We start from the raw sequence: 22,212 nt of genomic DNA, 5'->3' as shown, positions 1-22,212 counted from the left end.
CTGGGTGGGCCTTCGTGCTGCTCTCAAATTTCCTGGGAAATTTTTCCACTCGGGTTCTTAAGAAGAGGCAAAAAAATCTTGAACACCCAGTTCTTATCTAGAAAAGTTCTTAAGTAGAGGCATTCTTAGTAGAGAAACCACTGTATATCTTAATTAAACAACTGATTATTTTTATTGACAATTAATAAAATATTAACAGAGGATTTTTTCTCTTGAATTATAAACTTATAGTGAGATGAGCAATACTATGTTAGCATTTGAAATTATTTTTTTGATATGATTGTCAAAGTAAAACAGAGACCTTGTGACACTTAAGGAAAGTTAAAATTGGAAATAATGCATTTTAATTATGAAGGTCAATTTTTTTTATCTCCAAAGAATTATGGAGTATATTTTACAGCATACAGTTAGTTCATGCCAGGATATTATGAAATCTCTTGGGCTCACTTGTCATCATGTATGAATTCCCTTACAGCTTGTTTACTGCAGGAAGCAATCTGTATTTCATGTTATCGATTGTTCATTCCAACTTTATTTCTACCAGACTTCAAAGAAACCATTAGAGAATATAACTAAAACAATATATTAATATAAAATAATTGATCAGTCTACTTTTTCTACTGCTAATATATTCTAGAAAAACAGGAATTCTTTTTTCCTTTATTTTATCATTTAAACGTTAAATGAATTGTATACATACATTAAAATGTATTTTATATAATCTGCCTTTAACTATTGGAAATATTTTGTCTTTTATTTTATTTTTTAAAAATAATGTGTTAATAATAAGAAAATGCTATTTTATTCAATACTAAATTATATATTTTCCCCAATAGTGATAACTCTATGACATTTACTTGGCTGTTCTATAGAGAAGATACTAAATTACCGAATATACTCGAGTATAAGTTGCTCCGACTATAAGTCGAGGCGCCTACTTTTGCCACAAAAACTGGGAAAATTTATAAACTCCAGTATAAGTCGAGGGTGGAAATTGCAGCGGCTACTGGTAACTTATAAAAATGGAAACCAATAAAATTACATCAATTGAGGCATCAGTAGATTAAATGTTTTAGAATATTTATTTCAAAGAAAGCCAGTAAACTAGCTCTGTAAGTTTAAAAGAGGGTATACAGGTACATATCCCCCCAAGGCAGGGGGGAAAATGCAAAAAAAATGCAAGTACCTAGGTACTTACCTCAATCCCCTGCTCCTGCTGGTTTGGGTTAGGGTTAGGATACTTCGGATGCGCCTGCCTCAATCCCCTGCTCCTGCTGGTTTGGGTTAGGGTTAGGATGCTTCGGATGCGCCTGCCTTTCCTACAGCGAAGACAGGCGGCACCTTCCCGAAGCGCTCGGCTAAGCGGCTGGGGGAAGGACTGGCCATTTGCCGCCTCTCTCCGCTGTAGGAGAGGCAGGCGCAACCAAAGCGATGTCCCAAAGCGGAGAGAGGATTCTTGCTTCTGTATTCTTGCCACCCCACCAGCTTTTTTCCTCTCTAGTGGTTGGCTGGCGTTCTAGTGGTTGGCTGGCTCCTTTGCTTGTGCACAAGAGGGGGGGAAAGCCGGTGAGGTGGGGGTGAGAGTACAGAAGCAAGAATCCCCCCCACCTCACTGGCTTTTTTCCCCCTCGCGCACAAGCTACCTCAGCTGAGAAAAGGTGATACAGGCTCCCGCGGGCGCCCTCTTGTGGTGACTTGCCAGTCACCCGAGTATAACTCGAGGTCGGGTTTTTCAGCCCATTTTTTGGGCTAAAAAGCTCGACTTATACTCGAGTATATACGGTATCTAGTTGGTCCATATTCAACTTCATAATAGGTGTATACTTGTCTATAGAGTTGCCGAGAGTCAATCATGACAGAACGGTTAAAACAAAAAGAAATAGGTATATATAAAATAAATAAACATGTATGTTTTCAAACTATATTATTATAATTATTTTAAGTCTGTAAAACAGAATGTCACATATTCAGTGACATATTCACATATATAGCTGGAATAGTGAACTGGACTCAAGCAGAAATAAAAGCCCTGAATTTAAAAAGATGTTGGATAACCATTTGTCTGAAGTATTGTAGGGTCTCCTGCCCAAATAGGGGGGTGGACTAGAAAACCTTCAATGTCCCTTATTATTATTCAGAAAGAATAGTGAATCAAATATCACTGAAATTAGTACTTACCTCTACATGTTGACAAGTTTGAATTAATTTAGCCAAAAGTGTTTCCAGTTCAGTGTTTCTTTTGATAAGGCTGGTAAGATTACTTTCTAAATTTTGCTGTTAAAAAAAAAAGAAGAGTTAGCATAGTATTTGGCATTACATATACTAATCCAATTAAAAACAGTACATGTAAATACATATATATATATCTTCTCCCCCCTCTCCCCCCTCCTCTTATGAAAGAGACCTAAAGTTAGATCGGCCACACCAGCAAGTATTATGGGCGGAATTGTCAATCAGCACCAAATAGGTTGGAAACATGCAGAAAATGCTTTATTCCTGCAGTGGATACAAAATGGCTAAAATACAGTATACAGTATATTCCATGGCCTTTTTACATCAAAATTGCTCCTCTCAATTCAATCAGATCAAATGCCATAATTACAACATTAATTAATATCTATTACTATATATCTTTAAATGAATGTATATATATACACACCCCCATATACAGTATACACAGAGAGAAACATGCTCACGCTCACATAATGTTTAGAAAAAAGCATACCCAACTTCCTTTATATCATTGCTCTTACATCCACACACCAAATTATCTTCAGAATAAGGCCTCCATACACTCGTGGTACATATTTCAGAAAGATCAGGGGGAAACGGAATTATGCACCAAATCCTTTTACTTATGTACTGCTCACTTCTCCCGTTTCACTGCATAGCACTATAATGAATTACATTAATGTAAGTAAATTACTATTTGCCTGCAGTCTGTTTAATAAATGATGAATACACTTTGTTAGTTTTTACTCTGCATTACTCTTATTCACTGAAAGGACTAAACTTAGTCTTTAGACTGAAGATTCAATTTCATTCTCTAACATTGAACAAAACTGAGATATGGCCTTCTGTTTGAAACTCTGGATTTGGGTTACTAAATCTGGTGACACTCCACCCACCTGTTCCAAAATAATTGTCCATCAGTAGCATACTAGGAAATATGGTAAATTAAACTGTTAAAAGATGTATTTAAATAGTTGACTTTTAAAGAAATATTATTTTCAGAGCAGCAGAACATCTATTAAAAACTAATTTGTTTTATTATAGTTATACTGTCAGTTAATCATTGGGAAATCAATGTTTTAAAACAAGTGTTTTTTAAAATTGTTTTCAGTGCTCAAAAATCTGGATGTTTGTCAGAGATGAAGCATAATATGGGAACTATAGGTTAATCATTGTTGCACATTGTTCAAACCATGCACAATCCCATTAATGAGCCATTTATCGACGGTTAAAAATTATTCAAGAAAAGCTGCCAGAAAACCAAATAAATTACTGCAGATCCAGCCCATGATGTGAACCAGCAGGACATCTATACTTCTATTAATTTGGAAACTTTATAGATGCAGTCAACAAGATGCTCTCTAGAACAACTCAGTTGTGTGTTTCATTTTCATTTTATGTGGAAATATACAATAAGGGCTTTTTTGACAAATATAAAAAAATGTGAAAAATATCAAAATACTATAAAAATGTGCAAAAATATCAAAACACTATAATGATTAAGTCAAAGATGTTTGTTTGCCTTGTGTCAAACAAATAAAGGAAGATTATGCAACATGAACATTCAAGATCTTATGTTTTAGCAATAAAACCTGAGATAGAATATGTCTGCAAGGAAGCATCCCAATCAAGGTTGGAATAATGTACACTAACGTTCTGGAGCTTTGCCTGCCAGCTGCACTTCTGAACATTATTGCTGAAGGAGGATTTACTTATGGAGATTGCAGCAATCCATCTTAAAATAATAAACCAATACAATGCTTAAGCATATGAAAGTCCAAGAAAGAACTTCAGAACATTTAAACATACAACCACTATACAATTATCTACTGAGTTATCATGCTTGCGTTGATTTATGCAGCCACTCATCTCATATATGAAACTCTGGGTGGCTTACAATAAAATACATAATACAGTGATCCCCCGAGTTTCGCGATCTCGATCTTTGCGAAATGCTATATCGCGATTTTTCCACCCGATGACGTCACTCCCTTCCTTTCTCATCTTTCTTTCTCTCTCTCTTTCTCTATCTTGCTTCTTCCTCTCTCACACTCTCTTCCTCCCTCTCTCATCTCTTTCTTTCCTTCTCTCTCTTTCTCTATCTCTCCCCCTCTTGCTCTCGAGCGGCAAGCGAGCAGCCGGGCGGGCGGGCGAACGGGCAAGCGGAGCGGCCGGGCGGGCGGGTGAACAGGCAAGCGAGCAGCCGGGCGGGCGGGCGAACGGGCAAGCTGAGCGGCCGGGCGGGTGGGTGAATGGGCAAGCGGAGCGGCCGGGCGGGTGGGCGAACGGGCAAGCGGAGCGGCCGGGCGGGCGGGTGAACGGGCAAGCAGAGCGGCCGGGTGGGCGGGTGAACGGGCAAGCGGAGCGGCCGGCCGGCCGGGCGAACAGGCAAGCAGAGCGGCCGGGTAGGCGGGTGAACGGGCAAGCGAGCAGCTGGGCAGGCGGGTGAACGGGCAAGCGGCAAGCGATCTTGGGGTTTCCCCTTTGCCTGGGTGGCGGGAAGACCCAGGGAAAGTTCCTTCGGCCGCCCAACAGCTGATCTGCTCCGCAGCGCGGCAGCAGCGAGGAGCCGAAGATGGGGTTTCCTCGTTGCCTGGGCAACGGGGAAACCCCATCTTCGGCTCCTCGCTGCTGCCGCGCTGCGGAGCAGATCAGCTGTTGGGCGGCCGAAGGAACCTTCCCTGAGTCTTCCCCGCCGCCCACACGCAAACTCCACCATCTGCGCATGTGCGGCCATGAAAAAAAATGGCGCGCATGCGCAGATGGCGTTTTTACTTCCGCACCGCTATATCGCGAAAAATCGAGTTTCGCGAGGGGTCTTGGAACGGAACCCTCGCAAAACCCGAGGGATCACTGTATACAATAAAAACATAGCAGCTGTTTCATTAAAAATCTTCAACATCAAGATTATATCACACATACAGGGCTTCTGGCCAGGCACAAAACCAAGTTTTTATGACCTTGTGAAAGATCAGCAGTGTCATGGCTAACCTAATATCAGATGTAATATGCCACTTATTTTAGTAAAAGTCAGATGCAATGGATACCCTTGCTTTAGAATGCAGGCATCTAAAACCATTTATTATTGGATTTTTATTTATTATCTGAAATAAAAAGGAGAAAATTTGCTTCCTGTGAACCCTTGCATTATATATTGAATATTTGTGGTTAAATACATCTTGACTTGGTCCCTTATTGTTTACAAATAAAAATGTAATATTTTATTGTGTCAGCTATTAAGTACAGCCAAGAAGCCTAAGTTCAATTTACTTCTGTGAATTGTGGATGTTCTCCAAATACAGTACTTATTATTTCTATTTCTAGGATTTATCTATTTAAAATGACAGGTTTTCACTGCTGAATTTTTATTAAGCAGTTCAGTGCACTATGACTCCCTCTCCTGATGCAGCTCCGGTAAAGGCCCAGAAGCTGTGTTGCCAGGATCCCAGAAGTACTAATAGATCAAAGGTAGCCGTATGCCCTCTTGCAACTGTCGCAGCTTCCTGAGAAGGGGAGTATGCAGGGGTGGGCTCCAACTGGTACGGAGGAGGGAACCTCATTCCAGTAGTAAAAAATAAAGCTGTGTGTGCAGCTCCAGCTGATCAGTGTTACATTACTGGAGTAATGCCGAGGATTTTAACACGTTTTTCGCTGATAAAATGGCTCGGATCCGAGCGGACCTCGACTCCAATTGTAAAACAGAGTCGACTGACAACGAGTCAGTCGAGGTGACTGGGGCTAAACGTCTTTGTCCATTTGTCTGGGAGGAGTTTGACTTGGTGACACCTGATGAAGTGGACAAGGCCATTGGAGCTGTGAGTTCCGCCACCTGTCTACTGGATCCGTGTCCCTCTTGGTTGGTTTCGGCCAGTCGAGAGGTGACACGGAGCTGGGTCCAGGAGATTGTCAACGCTTCCTTGGGGAGGGGGTCCTTTCCGGCCCTTTATAAGGAGGCACTTTTGCACCCCCTCCTCAAGAAGCCTTCCCTGGACCCCCAGCCATGCTTAATAACTACCGTCCAGTCTCCAACCTTCCCTTTATGGGGAAGGTTGTTGAGAAGGTGGTGGTGCTTCAACTCCAGCGGTCCTTGGAAGAAGCCGATTATCTAGGTCCTCAGCAGTCTGGATTCAGGCCCGGCTACAGCATGGAAACTGCTTTGGTCGCGCTGATGGATGATCTCTGGCGGGACCGGGACTTGTCCTCTGTCCTGGTGCTTCTTGACTTCTCAGCGGCTTTCGATACCATTGACCATGGTATCCTTCTGCACCAGCTGGAGGGGTTGGGAGTGGGAGGCACTGTTCTTCAGTGGTTCTCCTCCTACCTCTCCAGTCGGTCGCAGTCAGTGTTAGGGGGGGGGGGGTTCAGAGGTCGACCTCTAGGTTTCTCCCTTGTGGGGTGCCTCAGGGGTTGGTCCTCTCCCCCCTGCTATTTAATATCTACATGAAACTGCTGGGTAGGATCATCCAAGGGCATGGGGTGAGGTATCATCAATATGCCGATGATATCCAGTTATACATCTCCACCCCATGTCCAGTCAACGAAGCAGTGGAAGTGATGTGCCGGTGCCTGGAGGCTGTTGGGGCCTGGATGGGTGTCAACAAACTCAAACTGAACCCAGACAAGATGGAGTGGCTGTGGGTCTTGCCTCCCAAGGACAATTCCATCTGTCTGTCCATTACCCTGGGGGGAGAATCATTGAACCCCTCAGAGAGGTTTCGCAACTTGGGCGTCCTCCTCGATCCACAGCTCACATTAGAGAAACATCTTTCAGCTGTGGCGAGGGGGGCGTTCGCCCAGGTTCTCCTGGTGCACCAGTTGCGACCCTATTTGGAACGGGAGTCACTGCTCACAGTCACTCATGCCCTCATCACCTCGAGGCTCGACTACTGTAACGCTCTCTACATGGGGCTACCTTTGAAAAGTGTTTGGAAACTTCAGATCGTGCAGAATGCAGCTGCGAGAGCAATCATGGGCTTTCCCAAATATGCCCATGTTACACCAACACTCCGCAGTCTGCATTGGTTGCCGATCAGTTTCTGGTCACAATTCAAAGTGTTGGTTATGACCTATAAAGCCCTTCATGGCACCGGACGAGATTATCTCAGGGACCGTTTATTCAATATCTGGTCTCTTAAAGGATATTTTGGTCCATTTTATTTATTTTATTTTATTTATTTATTCAATTTTTATGCCGCCCTTCTCCTTAGACTCAGGGTGGCTTACAATATGTTAGCAATAGCACTTTTTTTAAACAAAGCTAGGCTATTGCCCCCACAATCCGGGTCCACTTCGGAAGGATGGAAGGCTGAGTCAACCTTGAGCCGGTGATGAGATTTGAACCGCTGACCTTCAGATCTACAGTCAGCTTCAGTGGCCTGCAGTACAGCACTCTACCTGCTGTGCCACCCCGGCTCTTACTTAATTAAATTAAACTGCATTTTTCCTGATTTTATACTTTGTTCTATTTATATGGATATATGAAATATGGTCATGTTTTGATCAAATGGGCTACAATGGGCCAAAAATAAAGTGTACGCATTAGTTTTAAATTAAAATCCTTAATTGATCTTGCTAAACAATTCAGAAAATCACAGAACAACCATGTATACCTTCATCACATTCAAAAATATTTTTATATAGAATTGATCCACAAGGTTTAGAACTTAGATTAATATTCAATTTCTCAGTACTAAATAGCTTTTGGTGGCCCGTCACTGTATATATGTATATGTACTGTATAATATACAAAGAGTGAAATATCTACAGATGTATATTTCTTTGAGTTTCAGCAGGCAGCAGTTTATGACAGATTTTGGAACAGAAGTTAAGCAGGATAAATTCTTTCAGGTACTTGGTGCTCTTTGAGCTTGGTTTTCTTACAGACCATTCATTATCAAACTAGGTAACATCATCAGTGCACTGATGACATTACCTAGTTTGGTAATGAAACATCTGCAAAAAACCCAATACCACATCACTAAGTTCAGAGAGCACCAAGAACCTTACAGTTTAATCATGAGCTACAAATATTTTCTTCTATCAGGATCAACTCTGGAAAATACTTGGATGGAAATCTCCAGAATATAAGGATTAAAGGTAGACTGGGAAAACATTGACAAAACATTTCCATACTGCTGTCAAGTAAACTGTAAGAGCTATGCTTCAAGTAGTTAACAAAAACTGAGCTTGACTTTAAAGAAACTTTTTGAATCAGACTGATAGAAAAATGAGCAGCATGCCAAGTATAATATTCAGATCTTATTTCCTTATTTTGCTACATGATATAAACAATTTGAAAATACCATTTGCATGTACAACTATCTTAATAGGTTAGGTTAAAAAACAATGAATGTCTAAACAGAACGTCAGATCCTTATCACACTGGTGCCTGAGTATCTCTCCTGCATTTTACTTATTGGTTGCATAACTAGATATTTGGCCATAAGCACTATACTGTAGATAAAATCTGCATCTTTAAATCAATGATAGCTTATAATCAAGCATGCCAGATGAATATTAGTTTAAACAGGTCAATCACAGATGCCTATCTCTTGAAAATTTGGTATATAAAGTTGAATTTACTTATAAAAGGCTATAATAAGGCTTGGTTTTTGTTTAAATAGAAAGACTAAAATACCATTTTAAAGACTGGATGCTTGGAATAAGTAAATTACACTACAGTTTTTAAAAACATGATTAAATTTTATACCACAGGTTTATTATTATGAAAATAAAGTTTACAGAAGAAAAGGGGCTATAAAAAAGAAAAGAAGCATCAAAGGAGGCTCCAAATATGGAATTCTAATATGCAACATAATTCAATTGAGAGAGAGAGAGAGAGAGAGAGAGAGAGAGAGAGAGAGAGAGAGAGAGAGAGTTGGGCCGCTTGAGTGAGAAAACCGGTTAGCTTCGGACCGGAAGTGCTTGGAACGGTGCGGACTTTGCGCTTTTCTCTATGGCAGTGTGAAGTTCCCTTGTTTTTTTTTCTGGCAGATCCTGGGGGATGGGCTCATTCAGGGTCCAGGGTACCGCCACTCTCCCCATGGAAAGGCAGCTGAGGGGAAGTCTTATTTTCCCGTCAGCTGCCTTTCCATGGTGGGAGCGGCAGTGGCAGTGGCCCGGAACCTGAATAAGCCCGTCCCCCAGGACATGCCAGACTTTTCCCCTCGGCTGCCTTTCCATGGTGGGAGTGGCAGGTCCTGGGAGACTGGCTCATTCAGAGTACTGCCACCGTAGCTCCCACCATGGAAAGGCAACTGAGAGGAAAAGTCTTATTTTCCCGTTGGCTGCCTTTCCATGGTGGGAGCAGTGGCGGTGGTGTTCTGGAGCCTGAAAGAGCCCGTTCCCCCAGGACCTGCCAGACTTTTCCCTTCGGCTGCCTTTCAATGGTGGGAGTGGCAAGTCCTGGGGCATGGACTCATTCAGAGTCCAGAGTACTGCCGGCGCTGCTCCCGCTATGGAAAGGCAGACTCCCGCCCATATCCAGGGCCAAGCTGCTGGCCTCCCACTGGAGGCTGCCAGGCGGTCTCGGCAACATTCAGTGTATAAGACGTACCCAATTTTAAAGCATCTTTTTGAGGTAAAAAGGTGAGTCTTATACACTGAAAAATATGGTATATCCTTTCTGTGGAGGATCTTTTAGATGCCTGGATCGTAAGGATGACATCTAGATCATAGTCATGTCCCCTTAGCAAGCACCTCTCAACTGCCATGCAGTCAGTTGGAGCCATTGTGAATCTGGGTGTTTCAGAGATCCCTGACAGAGGGATGCCTCACTGACCGAAAGTCTTCAAGGACAGGAGACCAACAGGCTCTTTAGGTTCATGAACCAAGCCCTGCACAGCCAGTGTAGAGCTAGAATAATCACTTCCTCCCTTTGTTCCATGATCTTCTGAATCACCTGTGGGAGGATGGCCAGAGTGGAAAAGGCATAGAGGAGACCTAGGGGTCACTGATGGTGCAGTGCATTCACTTCCTCTGCTTCCAGTGATGGAAACCTTGAGAAGATCCTTGGAGCCTGTGCATTTTCTGGCGTCCACCAGAAGTTTTCCAAAGTGACTTGTTATGCCTTGAAAGAGGTCTGGATGTAGATGTGCTGTATTCAGTTCTGTCCGACGTAGCCAATCCACTTGGGTATTGGAAGCCCCTGAGATATGATCTGCTTTTAGGGATAGAAGATCGGTCTCAGCCTGCCACTCCAGCCTTATGCTTCCTCTAAGAGTCTATTTGATTGCATCCCCCTTTGGTGATTGACATGCACCTTGATGGTAATGTTGTCTGTGAGAACCAGCACATGTTGTCTTCTCGGACTGTCATGAAATTGGGTGAGCACAGGGACACAGCTCTCAGCTCCAGCCAATTGATGGATTTCCCCACTTCCACTGGGCGCCCTCACCCTGCCAGGCTTGCGTCTGTGGTGACTGTAATCCTGGATGGTTCCAGGAAACTGAACCCCTTTGAGATTGCCTGGGAGCGCCACCCCTGAAAGGAGCAGAGCACCACAGAGGGAATCTGAATTCTTGAGGTTGAGGAACTGCAGCCCATCTTCTGAAAGGGTAAAAGGAAACATTGGAGTCTCCTAGCACGGAGACAGTGCACGGAGTTGATGGCAATACAAAATATAATCTTCCCCAGGAGAGTGGACAATAGTTCAATGGTCACCTTCAGATCATGCAGGTACCGAAGGGATTACTAGAAATTTAAAATCTACTAAAAATTCTACTCATGAAAGGGAGCCAAATTCAGGAAGGGAGATTGATAACTACGTGCATCCAGACTGAGGACCAATTAAAATCGGGGATCCAGGGGGTGGGTCCAACAAATAAAACTAGCACACTAGGTCCTCTTTCTGACTAGACAAGGACATCCCAACCTGAAAGATGGCTCTTCCCAAGATAGAGAAAAGATTTGCCATCGCTGGTCTAGAGGCTGAAGTGACATTATTCTATGTGTCTTCCTCCTTGGAGACCCAACTTCTTCCTCTTGCTCCTTAGTGTTGGAATGACTGGAAGTTTTAGAAATGTCAATTATACAACCAATTATGTACTTTCAATTTCTGAGGATATATGAATATAAAATTGAATGATGTGGGTCACAGGTACACAATGAATAAGTCTGTGTAGGCTTTCCAATAAATCAATACACAAGCCTACCCTTTTGTTAGAATTGCTGAGATTCCAGACGCATAAGGGACAGATAGAATACAGTACTCTCATAGCAGATGGGAACAGTTAGAAACTCAGTGTATTTTTAATGTGGCTAGATGCTGCTGTTGAAAAGCTTCAGAATTGATTTGTACTATGACAGGAGATGCTCCAATAAACTTGACAGCCAGATTGTTAGGCAGATGTATGGAGACGAGGAAGATAGATGCATTTTTCAGCTACATAAGTCAGAAGGATGTAATGGCAGGAGAGGATTTGCTGCTGGGCTTGCTGCAATGTAGTTATCTTTAAGAATATACTAAGTTGCCTGAGCTTCTGAAGGAATCAGGAATCTCCTGGGATGTGAAGTCTGGAAGGCGTTCAGCTGAAAGCTAGATCAGAGATGACTACAGGTCATTCTTGACTTATAACCATTTGTCTAGTGAGCAGTTCAAGTTACAATGTCATTGAAAAAGTAACTTATGACCAGTTCTCACACAACCACTGCAGCATTCCCATGGTCACCTTATCAAAACTCTGGTGTTTGGCAACTGGCATGTATTTCTGATGGCTATACTGTCCCAGGGTCATGTGATCACCATTACCCAGCCAACATCTATCAAACAAAATCAATGGGGGAAGTTAAATTCTCTTAGCAACAATGCTTAACAATCATGGCAAAAAGGTTGTAAAATGGAGAATTATTCACTTAACAATTGCCTTGTTTAGCAATGGAAATGTTGTAACTGCCTTATTTAACAATGGAAATAAAGAGGAGGGGGGAGGAAGAGACAGAGAAAAACAGAGAAGCAGATATTCTGGAGCAATATTCCATATTTTTATTTTCTATTTATTTTTATTAGTGTTTTAATCTTTAGTATTAATTGATTTATTTTTTAACTAAATTATTGGGAGGTTTTTTAAATGATGGATAATTGGGGTGAGTATAGTATGTATAGAGTGAATTATTGGTATGGATGGGATGGGTGGGGTTACAATATGGATGAGATGAATGGGAGCAATGTAAATAATATATTTGGCCTACCTGGCGCTGGAGAGGCAGGAGCCCCGCCTCTCTGGGGTGGCAGAGGGTCAGGATATACCGGTCTTGCTGGGGAGAGGCAGATATAGCAGGAATCACAGAGCGAGCCGTTCCAGGGGAAGAAGTGATCGTTGCTTAATAACGATCCCTTCTTCCGGCTCCGTGAGCTCAACCCAGAATACTGGTGACAAGTGTAATTCTGGCCCTGGGCTCAGGTTGCTGCTACTCAATGCCAGGTCGGTGGTAAATAAAGCTCTCCTCATCCGGGATTTAATCCTGGATGAGGAGGCCGACCTGGCATCTGTAACTGAAACCTGGCTGGGCCTGGAGAGAGGAGTTCTTCTCTCTGAAATTTGCCCAGCTGGGTTTCAGATATGGCATCAGCCTCGACCCCAGGGAAGAGGGGGAGGAGTGGCTATTATAACCAGGGAGAGCCTTTACCTGCGTAGACTTGTTGCTCCAGAGATTGTGGGTTGCGAGTCCCTCCTGGTGAAGTTGGACTTAGGGGTTCAGGTGGGCTTGTTTCTCACATATCTGCCTCCCAGCTGCATGGCCCAAGCCCTGCCTGTGCTACTCGAGGAGGTAGCTGGGCTGGGGGTGGGGTTCCCCAGACTTATTGTCTTGGGGGACCTCAACCTGCCATCGCTCGGCGAAACATCTGGACTGGCACAGGAGTTCATGGCCACCATGGCAGCCATGGACCTGACCCAAGTAATACAGGGTCCGACTCATGAGAGGGGGCACGCACCCAACATGGTATTCCTCTCTGAGCAACTGAGTAATGATCTGAGACTAAGGGGCTTAGAAGTATTGCCTTTGTCATGGTCGGACTATTTTCTACTGCGGCTTGACTTCCTGGCTCCAATCCTCCCCCGCAGGGAGGCGGAACCGATTAAGTTGTTCCGCCACAGGTGCCTGATGGATCCAGAAGGCTTTCAGAAGGCGCTTGGGGTTATTCCAGATACACTCGTCCACAGTTCGGCAGGGTCCCTGGCTGAGGCCTGGAACAAGGCTGCAGCGGAGACCCTTGACCGAATTACGCCGCTGCGACCTCTTCACGGCACTAGACCCCGTAGAGCTCCATGGTTCAACAAGGAGCTCCAGGAGTTGAAATGCCAGAAGAGACATCTAGAGAAGCGATGGAGGAAGAGTAAGTCCAAATTCGATCGAACATTTGTAAGAGCTCATATTAAGACTTACAAAGTGGAGCTCAAGGCGGCAAGATGCGTGTATCATGCCGCCTTGATTGCATCAGCGGAATACCGCCCGGACGCTATGTTTAGAGTAACCCAATAACTTCTTAACCAGGGGTGAGTTGGGGAGTCCCTGCAGAGTATTGCCAAGGATTTTAACACGTTTTTCGCTGATAAAATCGCTCGGATCCGAGCAGACCTCGACTCCAATTGGAAAACAGAGTCGACTGACAATGAGTCAGTCGAGGTGACTGGGGCTAAATGTCTTTGTCCATCTGTCTGGGGGGAGTTTGACTTGGTGACACCTGATGAAGTGGACAAGGCCATTGGAGCTGTGAGTTCCGCCACCTGTCTACTGGATCCGTGTCCCTCCTGGCTGGTTTTGGCCAGTCAAGAGGTGACACAGAGCTGGGTCCAGGAGATTGTCAATGCCTCCTTGGGGAGGGGGTCCTTTCCGGCTCCTTATAAGGAGGCACTTGTGCGCCCCCTCCTCAAGAAGCCTTCCCTGGACCCCCAGCCATGCTTAATAACTACCGTCCAGTCTCCAACCTTCCCTTTATGGGGAAGGTTGTTGAGAAGGTGGCGGCGCTCCAACTCCAGCGGTCCTTGGAAGAAGCCGATTATCTAGGTCCTCAACAGTCTGGATTCAGACCCGGTTACAGCACGGAAACTGCTTTGGTCGCGTTGATGGATGATCTCTGGCGGGCCCGGGACAGGGGCTTGTCCTCTGTCCTGGTGCTTCTTGAACTCTCAGCAGCTTTTGATACCATTGACCATGGTATCCTTCTATGCCGGCTGGAGGGGTTGGAAGTGGGAGGCACTGTTCTCCAGTGGTTCTCCTCCTACCTCTCCGGTTGGTCGCAGTCGGTGTTAGTGGGGGGTCAGAGGTCGACCTCTAGATCTCTCCCTTGTGGGGTGCCTCAGGGGTCGGTCCTCTCCCCCCTGCTATTTAATATCTACATGAAACCACTGGGTGAGATCATCCAAGGGCATGGGGTGAGGTATCATCAATATGCCGATGATACCCAGTTATACATCTCCACCCCATGTCCAATCAACGAAGCAGTGGAAGTGATGTGCCAGTGCCTGGAGGCTGCTGGGGCCTGGATGGGTGTCAACAAACTCAAACTCAACTCAGACAAGACAGAGTGGCTGTGGGTCTTGCCTCTCAAGAACAATCCCATCTGTCTGTCCATTACCCCGGGGAAGAATCATTGACCCCCTCAGAGGGTCCACAACTTGGGCGTCCTCCTCGATCCACAGCTCACATTAGAGAAACATCTTTCAGCTGTGGCGAGGGGGGCATTTGCCCAGGTTCGCCTGGTGCACCAGTTGCGGCCCTATTTGGACTGGGAGTCACTGCTCACAGTCACTCATGCCCTCATCACCTCGAGGCTCGACTACTGTAACGCTCTCTACATGGGGCTACCTTTGAAGAATGTTCGGAAACTTCAGATCGTGCAGAATGCAGCTGCGAGAGCAATCATGGAATTTCCCAAATATGCCCATGTTACACCAACACTCCGCAGTCTGCATTGGTTGCCAATCAGTTTCCAGTCACAATTCAAAGTGTTGGTTATGACCTATAAAGCCCTTCATGGCACTGGACCAGATTATCTCAGGGACCGCCTTCTGCTGTACGAATCCCAACGACCAGTTAGGTCCGACACAGTGGGTCTTCTCCAGGTCCCATCAACTAAACAATGTCGCTTGGCAGGACCCAGAGGAAGAGCCTTCTTTGTGGTGACCCCAGCCCTCTGGAACCAAGTCCCCCCAGAGATTAGAATTGCCCCCACCGTCCTTGCCTTTCGTAAGCTACTTAAAACGCATCTCTGCCGCCAGGCATGGGGGAATTGAGATACTCTTTCCCCCTAGGCCTTTACAATTTTATGCATGGTATGTCTGTACGTATGTTTGGTTTTATAATAAGGGTTTTTAACTGTTTTAGTATTGGATTATTATTATATGCTGTTTTATTGCTGTTGTTAGCCGCCCCGAGTCTGCGGAGAGGGGCGGCATACAAATCCAATTAAACAATCAATCAATAAATAAATAAATAAATATACCAGAAAATAGAGTAGGACTCTCTGAAAGACATTCATCCTAGATTACATATGATGTTTTTTATCTCACTGATAATTCAATTGATCAATTAAAAGAATCTCCCTTCTTATGTTAAGAATCTCATGGTAGGCGTTATATCAGAAATAAGCTGTAACATTTATGTAATTTACACTTCCCATAGGAAATTATTCTATTGGTTTCTGAATTATGCAATAAAAATTCATACACAATTCAAACTAATATGGAAATATATTAGAACTATGTTATATTGGGAATAATTTTTATGTTATCAATCAAGCAGACATATTCTTCCCAACCAAATTCAGTCGTTTCATATTTGAATTAGGATAGCTTATGGTCTGATAATTACATTTTTATAATCTTTCACACACCATGAATTACATGCTATTTAAATGAACATGAAGCAGAACATGAAGTGGGGCCAACATGAGAGGAAAGCAAGTGGATTAGATAGCAAAAAAGTATAGGAAAACAAGTATGTGCTATCTCATCTATATTAAAGATGCAGCAAGCTTACTCTTGGCTTTAATTTAAGAAAACATGTACCCAAACTGAGAATATGCTTCTTTTGTCATATTGTAAGAAGTGGGTCTGAAGTAGACCAGTTATATGTGCCAAAAACAATCCATTGGGGCTTGCGGTTTACAAAAGCTTCCATAACTTCTTTTGAAGACAATCAAAGCCTTTTATTTATTTATTTCCAGTTCTCAATGAACATATGATGAAAAGGCAGCCCCCATTTGCTCTAAGAAAGTCACTTGTTTTCTGTCCAACTTTATTTTTTTGAGACGTTGAGCACTGTTTACCAGAGCCCTTGAAGTGAGGTACCCCTAAACTGTGTTTTGAGAGATAGTTTGTGTATTTTGCTTTAGACAAATTCTTCCACAAGCCCATAAGCAGGTCAGCCTTTTAAACGCAGGCCAAATAAGGTTGCCAAATTGCAAATGTGCTTTTGTGAAACCTCCTACTGTACACCAGCTCTGATCTGAGGCAAGTAAACAAACAACAGTTCTTTCGTATTCTCCAGTCATAAAGAGAGGAGAGAAGAGAGGGGGCAGAGGATAGAGGATAGTGGGTAGGAGAGGAGAGGCAAAGATAGAGGAGAGAAGGGAGAAGAGAGGACAGAAAAACGCACATTCTATACATACATATATACATTCTAGAGTTTAAGCTAGCTTGGAGAGGGGAAAGGATAACAATTTTTTGACATGGGGGGTTCTCCTCAGCATTTTCATGAAGTAAGAAAATGTAACAAGTTTCATTGTTTCAAAAAATGTCACTTTTATCATTCATTCTACATTATCTTGCAATAAGCTAAAAGCCAAAATTTTAAAAAAGGAAGGCATTTCAAAATGTTTTCTGTCCACTGTCTCTTTTAATCTAGGTTGCTCAGTGATAGATTAGAATGAGACTCACTTTAATGTATGTCTAAAATATTTGTATGCCGCCCCGAGTCTGCGGAGAGGGGCGGCATACAAATCTAATAAATAAATAAATAAATAAATAGATAAATAAATAAATAGATAAATAAATAAACAAACAAACAAATACATTTTGTTTTGTACCCCAGTCTTATATACGGGGAGGAGGAATCCCACAAAAACAGCATGAAACAGCAACACGGAAAAGAATGAAGAAGATATACAGTGGAACCCCGACATAAGAGCTGCTCTACTTAAGAGCAACTCGAGATAAGAGCTGGGAGGGGAGAGATATTTTTGTTCTACTTACAAGCCCAAATTCGAGATACAAGCGCCAAGGAGCTGTCTCCTGAAGCCAAACGCTAACTTCCGCGTTCGGCTTCAGGAGACAGCTGCAAAGCGGCGCGCGTGTTTTAAAAGGTTGCAGCCGGCCTGGGGGGCTCGGGGGGGTGCTTGCAGCTTTCTTTCTTGCTCTTTTTCTTTCACTCTTTTACCTTCCCTTCCTCTATTTCTTCTTTTCTTTCTCCTTCCCACCTTCTTCCCTCCCTCCCTCCCTCCCTTCACTCATTCCTCTCTTACTCTCCCCTTTCATAAGTTTCCTTGCTTCCTTCCTCTGTTCCTGTCCCTTCCCCCTTTCTTTCTTTCTTTCTTTCTTTCTTGCTCTTTTTCTTTCTCTCTTTTACCTTCCCTTCCTCTATTTCTTCTTTTCTTTCTCCTTCCCACCTTCTTCCCTCCCTCCCTCCCTTCACTCATTCCTCTCTTACTCTCCCCTTTCATAAGTTTCCTTGCTTCCTTCCTCTGTTCCTGTCCCTTCCCTCTTTCCTTCCTTCCTTCCCACCCTCCGTCCATTCATTCACCCATTCCTCTCTTGATCGCTTAAAGCCGGTCCCTGGTGCAAAAAGGGTTGGGGACCTCTGTCCTACAGGATTGGGTGGCAGAGAAGTTGAACATATGTAAATTTAAAAGTTTAAGAAAGTTTACAAGTTAAGTGAAAGAAACTTCATTATTCATTTATATGTACATGTACATTTCTTCATTAAAAACATGTCTTTCTGCATAATTTAGACTAACTTTGTGAGTTTTTTGAGGGCTGGAACCAATTAAAATTATTTACATTAATTCCTATGGGGAAAAGTCGTTCGAGATAAGAGCTGCTCGACTTAAGAGCCCAGGTCCGGAACGAATTAAACTCGTATCTCGAGGTACCACTGTATATCTCAGGATAATGTTGTAGGATCCAATTTGAGTTGGTTACCGGGGACTAGAGGTTTTGACTTCTGAGCTTTTGGATTCCTGAAGATGGGCTCCAGCATGACTCCAAAAGTTCAGAAAATAAAATCTTAGATTCCAGTGATCAACCCAGATTGGCTCATGTGATCCCCGGCCCGTTTTGCTGCAGGGCCAGGGGACAAGGCCTCCGGTGTGGCCGCCATCTTGTTTTCAGCTGAGATCTCGCGATATTTCGCGAGATCTTGGCCACCTCTTGGGAAGGCTTTGGCCTTCCCAGTGATGTCATCCAGGGCGGAGCCTGCAGCCCTATAAAAGGGCTGGGCAGGCTCCAGGGCCTCCTTTTCGCCCTGGATGACAAGAGGAGAACACCCGGCTGGGTTTCTCCTCGATCGGCAGCCATTTTAGGGACCTCATGGCGTCGGCCATTTTAGGAGTACAGGCCTCATTGGAGGCCTTCGGGTTTGCGGCTTTGCAGGGCGGGGATCTTTTTTCTGGCCCCTGGAGGCAAAGGGGAATCCCCCTGAGTGGGCTTCTCCTTTGGGGGGGGGTTTGTTTCCACCAACCTTGGGGGTAGCTAGGGTCCGGGGGGGTGCGGCCTAGCAGGCCAGGGTAGGCCTTCTAGCCTTTGGGCCTTGGGGATATAGTGGATTCCTATTTCGCTCCACTATTTCACTAGGTCACCAGGGATTCTCTCTCACTGGGGATTAACTTTTATTTTTCTGCCTTATTTTTATAATTGGCTCTGATGGCTCCTAAGAGGCAGAAGCCTGTGACACCACCAGTGGAGTCCGGGGCTCGGCCCAGGAGGGCCTTAAGACCTTCAGACCAGGCCCGGTCAGCCCAGGAGGACATCCAAACAGGTCAGGAGGGGAGGCAGAATGGGGGGGTCCCACTTCTAATGAATCTGTTATGCCTGCTCATGCTTGGTCTAGGATCATCAAGCGGCTAAATGACCTGGATGCTCGCTGGAGGTTGGTGTATGGGCCGGGTGGCATCATTCCCTCAGCTCCAGCAGCCCTAGGAGGACCGCCAGGTGAACCTGTGGCCCGACCGGGCACATGACAGCGTCTCCCAGCTCATTAGGAGCCGGGTCCTCTTGGATGGCTTCTACCCCTTTGGGGGCAGGTGAGACTACACCACACCCACCACTACAACCGCTCCTCCCTCTGACCGGGCAGGCCATTGTGCCCCCGGACTTTGGGAGTGGGGTCAACACTTTGGGTAGCTCAGCCATTACCTGTAGCCAGGTGTGGGCTTCTCCTACCGCTACAGTGGTGCCTATGGCCCCTTCGACGGCTACGGTGCCCTCGACTGGGTCAGGGGAGGCGATCGTGACAGTTTCCACCGTTTTAGACCCTTTAGCCACCATTAAGGCAGCTACCATTCCATGGGGGTTACCCTCCACACCCCTGGGGTTTCACCTCCATCCTTTTGTTAGGGAGGCTATTTGGAAGGGGGAGTATATAGACCTTTTCTCCCTCCTCAATAGGGAAGTCCCCAAGAAGGAGAAAGAGGGTGAAGTCAAGGTGGATAAGCCTAAAAAGGTTAAGGTTAACAGATGCTTCAGCTCATGGCTGTATGCATACTTAACCTATGCCTCAATAGTGATTCAGAGAGTGCCCCACCATCGCACCCGCCTGAGCGCTGGGGTCAAGGATGACCTGCATGTATGGCAGGGTTTTTTGGCCCACTTTAATGGTCTTTCCTTCTGGAGGCACGAGCTTCTTTTGGAAGCTGAGTTGCAGCTCTGCTCGGACGCTGCGGGGACCTGCGGGTTCGGGGTTATCTTAGGTGACCAGTGGTGCCATTCCACGTGGCCTCCGGAATGGAGGGCCTCTCCCCTAGTTAAGGATTTGACATTCCTGGAGCTCTTTCCCCTGATAGTGGCTTTAGAGCTGTGGGGAGAGCAATTTAGGGACAAGACCGTGCACTTTTGGTGCGACAACTTGGCTGTAGTCCACGTTGTTAATGCCCTGTCGTCCAAAAGCGACAGGGTCATGCGGCTCGTCTGCCATTTTGTACTTAGGTCATTGTCCCTAAATGCTCTGTTTCTGGCTCGGCATGTTCCCGGGCTGGATAACGAGATCACTGACGCCTTGTCCTGTGGTCAGTTGTCCAGGTTTTGGACCCTGGCTCCGTGGGCTCGTGCGTCACTGGAAGCCTTCCCCGACCACCTGTGGAGCCTGGGCGGGCTCCCGAACAGTGGAGGATGGAAGCTAACAGGGTCATGGCCCTCTCAGTGGCACCAAGCACCTTGAGGGCATACCAGAATGCAGGTAAGGAGTTTTGGGAATTTAGGCAAATTAGGGGTTACCCTCACATTTGGCCCTTCCCAGTAGATCACCTTATGGAGTTCTGGGTGCTGCTTAGGTAGCGCGGCTTGTCAGTTAGGACTATTAGATCTAGGCTGTCAGGCCTTGCCTTTTTATCCAAGGCCAGTGGCTCTTTAGACTTCACCTGTGACTTCCGCATTTGGCAGATGCTGGAAGGTTGGGTGAGAGCGTCCAATGCCCCTAGTGGACAGTAGATGGGCATTAACTGTGCAGCAGCTGTCCCTTATTAACCAAGCTTGGAGCAGCCTGTGCGCCTCTCTGTACGAGGCCCGCCTTTTTCAGGCGGCGGCCAGTGTCATGTTTTTTGGGGCCCTGAGGGTCAGCTTGGCTTTAGCCTCCTCTCAGGCTGACAGGTCCCTCCAAGCTTTTCAGATGTCCGACCTGCAATTTGGCGAGGGGAGTGTCTCCCTGTTGGTGAGACTATCCAAGACTGACCAATTGCGGAGGGGTGTCAGGATAGAGTTGACGGCTGCCACCGATAAGTCTGTTTGCCCGGTGGCAGCTCTTGCTAACTTCTGTAGTCTTAGGGGTGCAGGGCAAGGGTACCTTTTTAAACACCAGGATGGTACCCCTCTGACCCGCTATCAATTTTGGGCTTTAGTGACTAGGGCTCTAGTCGTGATGGGCATCGACCCCACCGGTTATGGAACGCATTTGTTCCATATCGGCGCTGCAACTAGTGCAGCGGCGTCTGGTTTCCCAGGTCAGAGGATCCAGGAGATTGGCTGCTGGCGGTCAGCGGCCTATTTGGGTTATGTTCGGCCAGCCGAGGGTCTAGGGCAGCATCTTAGGCTAGGTAACCTTTCTCTGCCCTCTTCCAGATAGCCCCGTCAGTGCAAAACTGACGGCGTTGCTGTGCGGCCACAGTATGATGTTTTGGGCCGGCCGCTCCGCAGCAAGAATCGCCGTTGGGACCCAGCTGTCATTGGGCTGATGGGTCAACATCGTATGGATGGGGAGAAGAGGTCTGCGGTGGGAAGGGCTTCTTCCACTGTTCCTGGGAGGGCGGCATGTGGTGGCCGCACCCAGGTGGTTGGTCTTGCACTTAGGTGGCAATGACCTGTGTATGCTTGGGGGTCTAGCTTTGATCTGCCAGGCTTGCGAGGATTTGCATATCTTTCGCACTGTGTGGCCAACCACGCAAGTGGTCTGGTCTGAGATCCTCCCGAGGATCATTTGGAGGGACGCCATCTCCCCTAGGGCCATTCACCAGGTTAGGAGAAGGGTGAATAAGGCTGTGGAAAGTAAGGTTAGAGAGTTAGGTGGGGTAGTAGTTGTCCATCCGCACATCACCATAGATCAGCCGTGGCTTTACCGGGCTGACGGTGTTCACCTGTCAGACCAGGGAAACACCATCTTCTTACAGGACCTGCAGCGGTCTCTGCGCGAGCTAGTGCAGTTAGAGGGGGGAGTCGGGGGGCCAAGACAGAGATCTGACCCCCACTCCGTGGCAGGTTAGGGGCAGAAAACTGGGTGGTGGCTTAGCAACTGCGTGTTCTCCGTTGGGCATCTTTGGGGATGATTGACAGGTTC

The 22,212-nt window shown here is 45.6% G+C and overlaps 1 protein-coding gene across 7 annotated transcripts in view; it reads right to left on the bottom strand.

The window, feature by feature from the left end:
• MID1 (midline 1) overlaps positions 1 to 22,212 on the bottom strand; it is a 351,173-nt gene that overhangs the window by 63,577 nt on the left and 265,384 nt on the right. For all 7 annotated transcript variants that reach the window (XM_070750817.1, XM_070750815.1, XM_070750813.1 and 4 more), the window contains one exon: positions 2,179 to 2,274. In XM_070750817.1, the coding sequence (XP_070606918.1) occupies positions 2,179 to 2,274 (96 nt within the window). The remainder of the gene's footprint in view (positions 1 to 2,178; positions 2,275 to 22,212) is intronic.

This window comes from Erythrolamprus reginae, chromosome 4 (assembly GCF_031021105.1).
Source record: "Erythrolamprus reginae isolate rEryReg1 chromosome 4, rEryReg1.hap1, whole genome shotgun sequence".
Lineage (NCBI taxonomy): Eukaryota > Metazoa > Chordata > Lepidosauria > Squamata > Dipsadidae > Erythrolamprus > Erythrolamprus reginae.
Note: the sequence above shows the minus strand (reverse complement) of the source record. Positions and strands in the feature narration are given on the sequence as shown.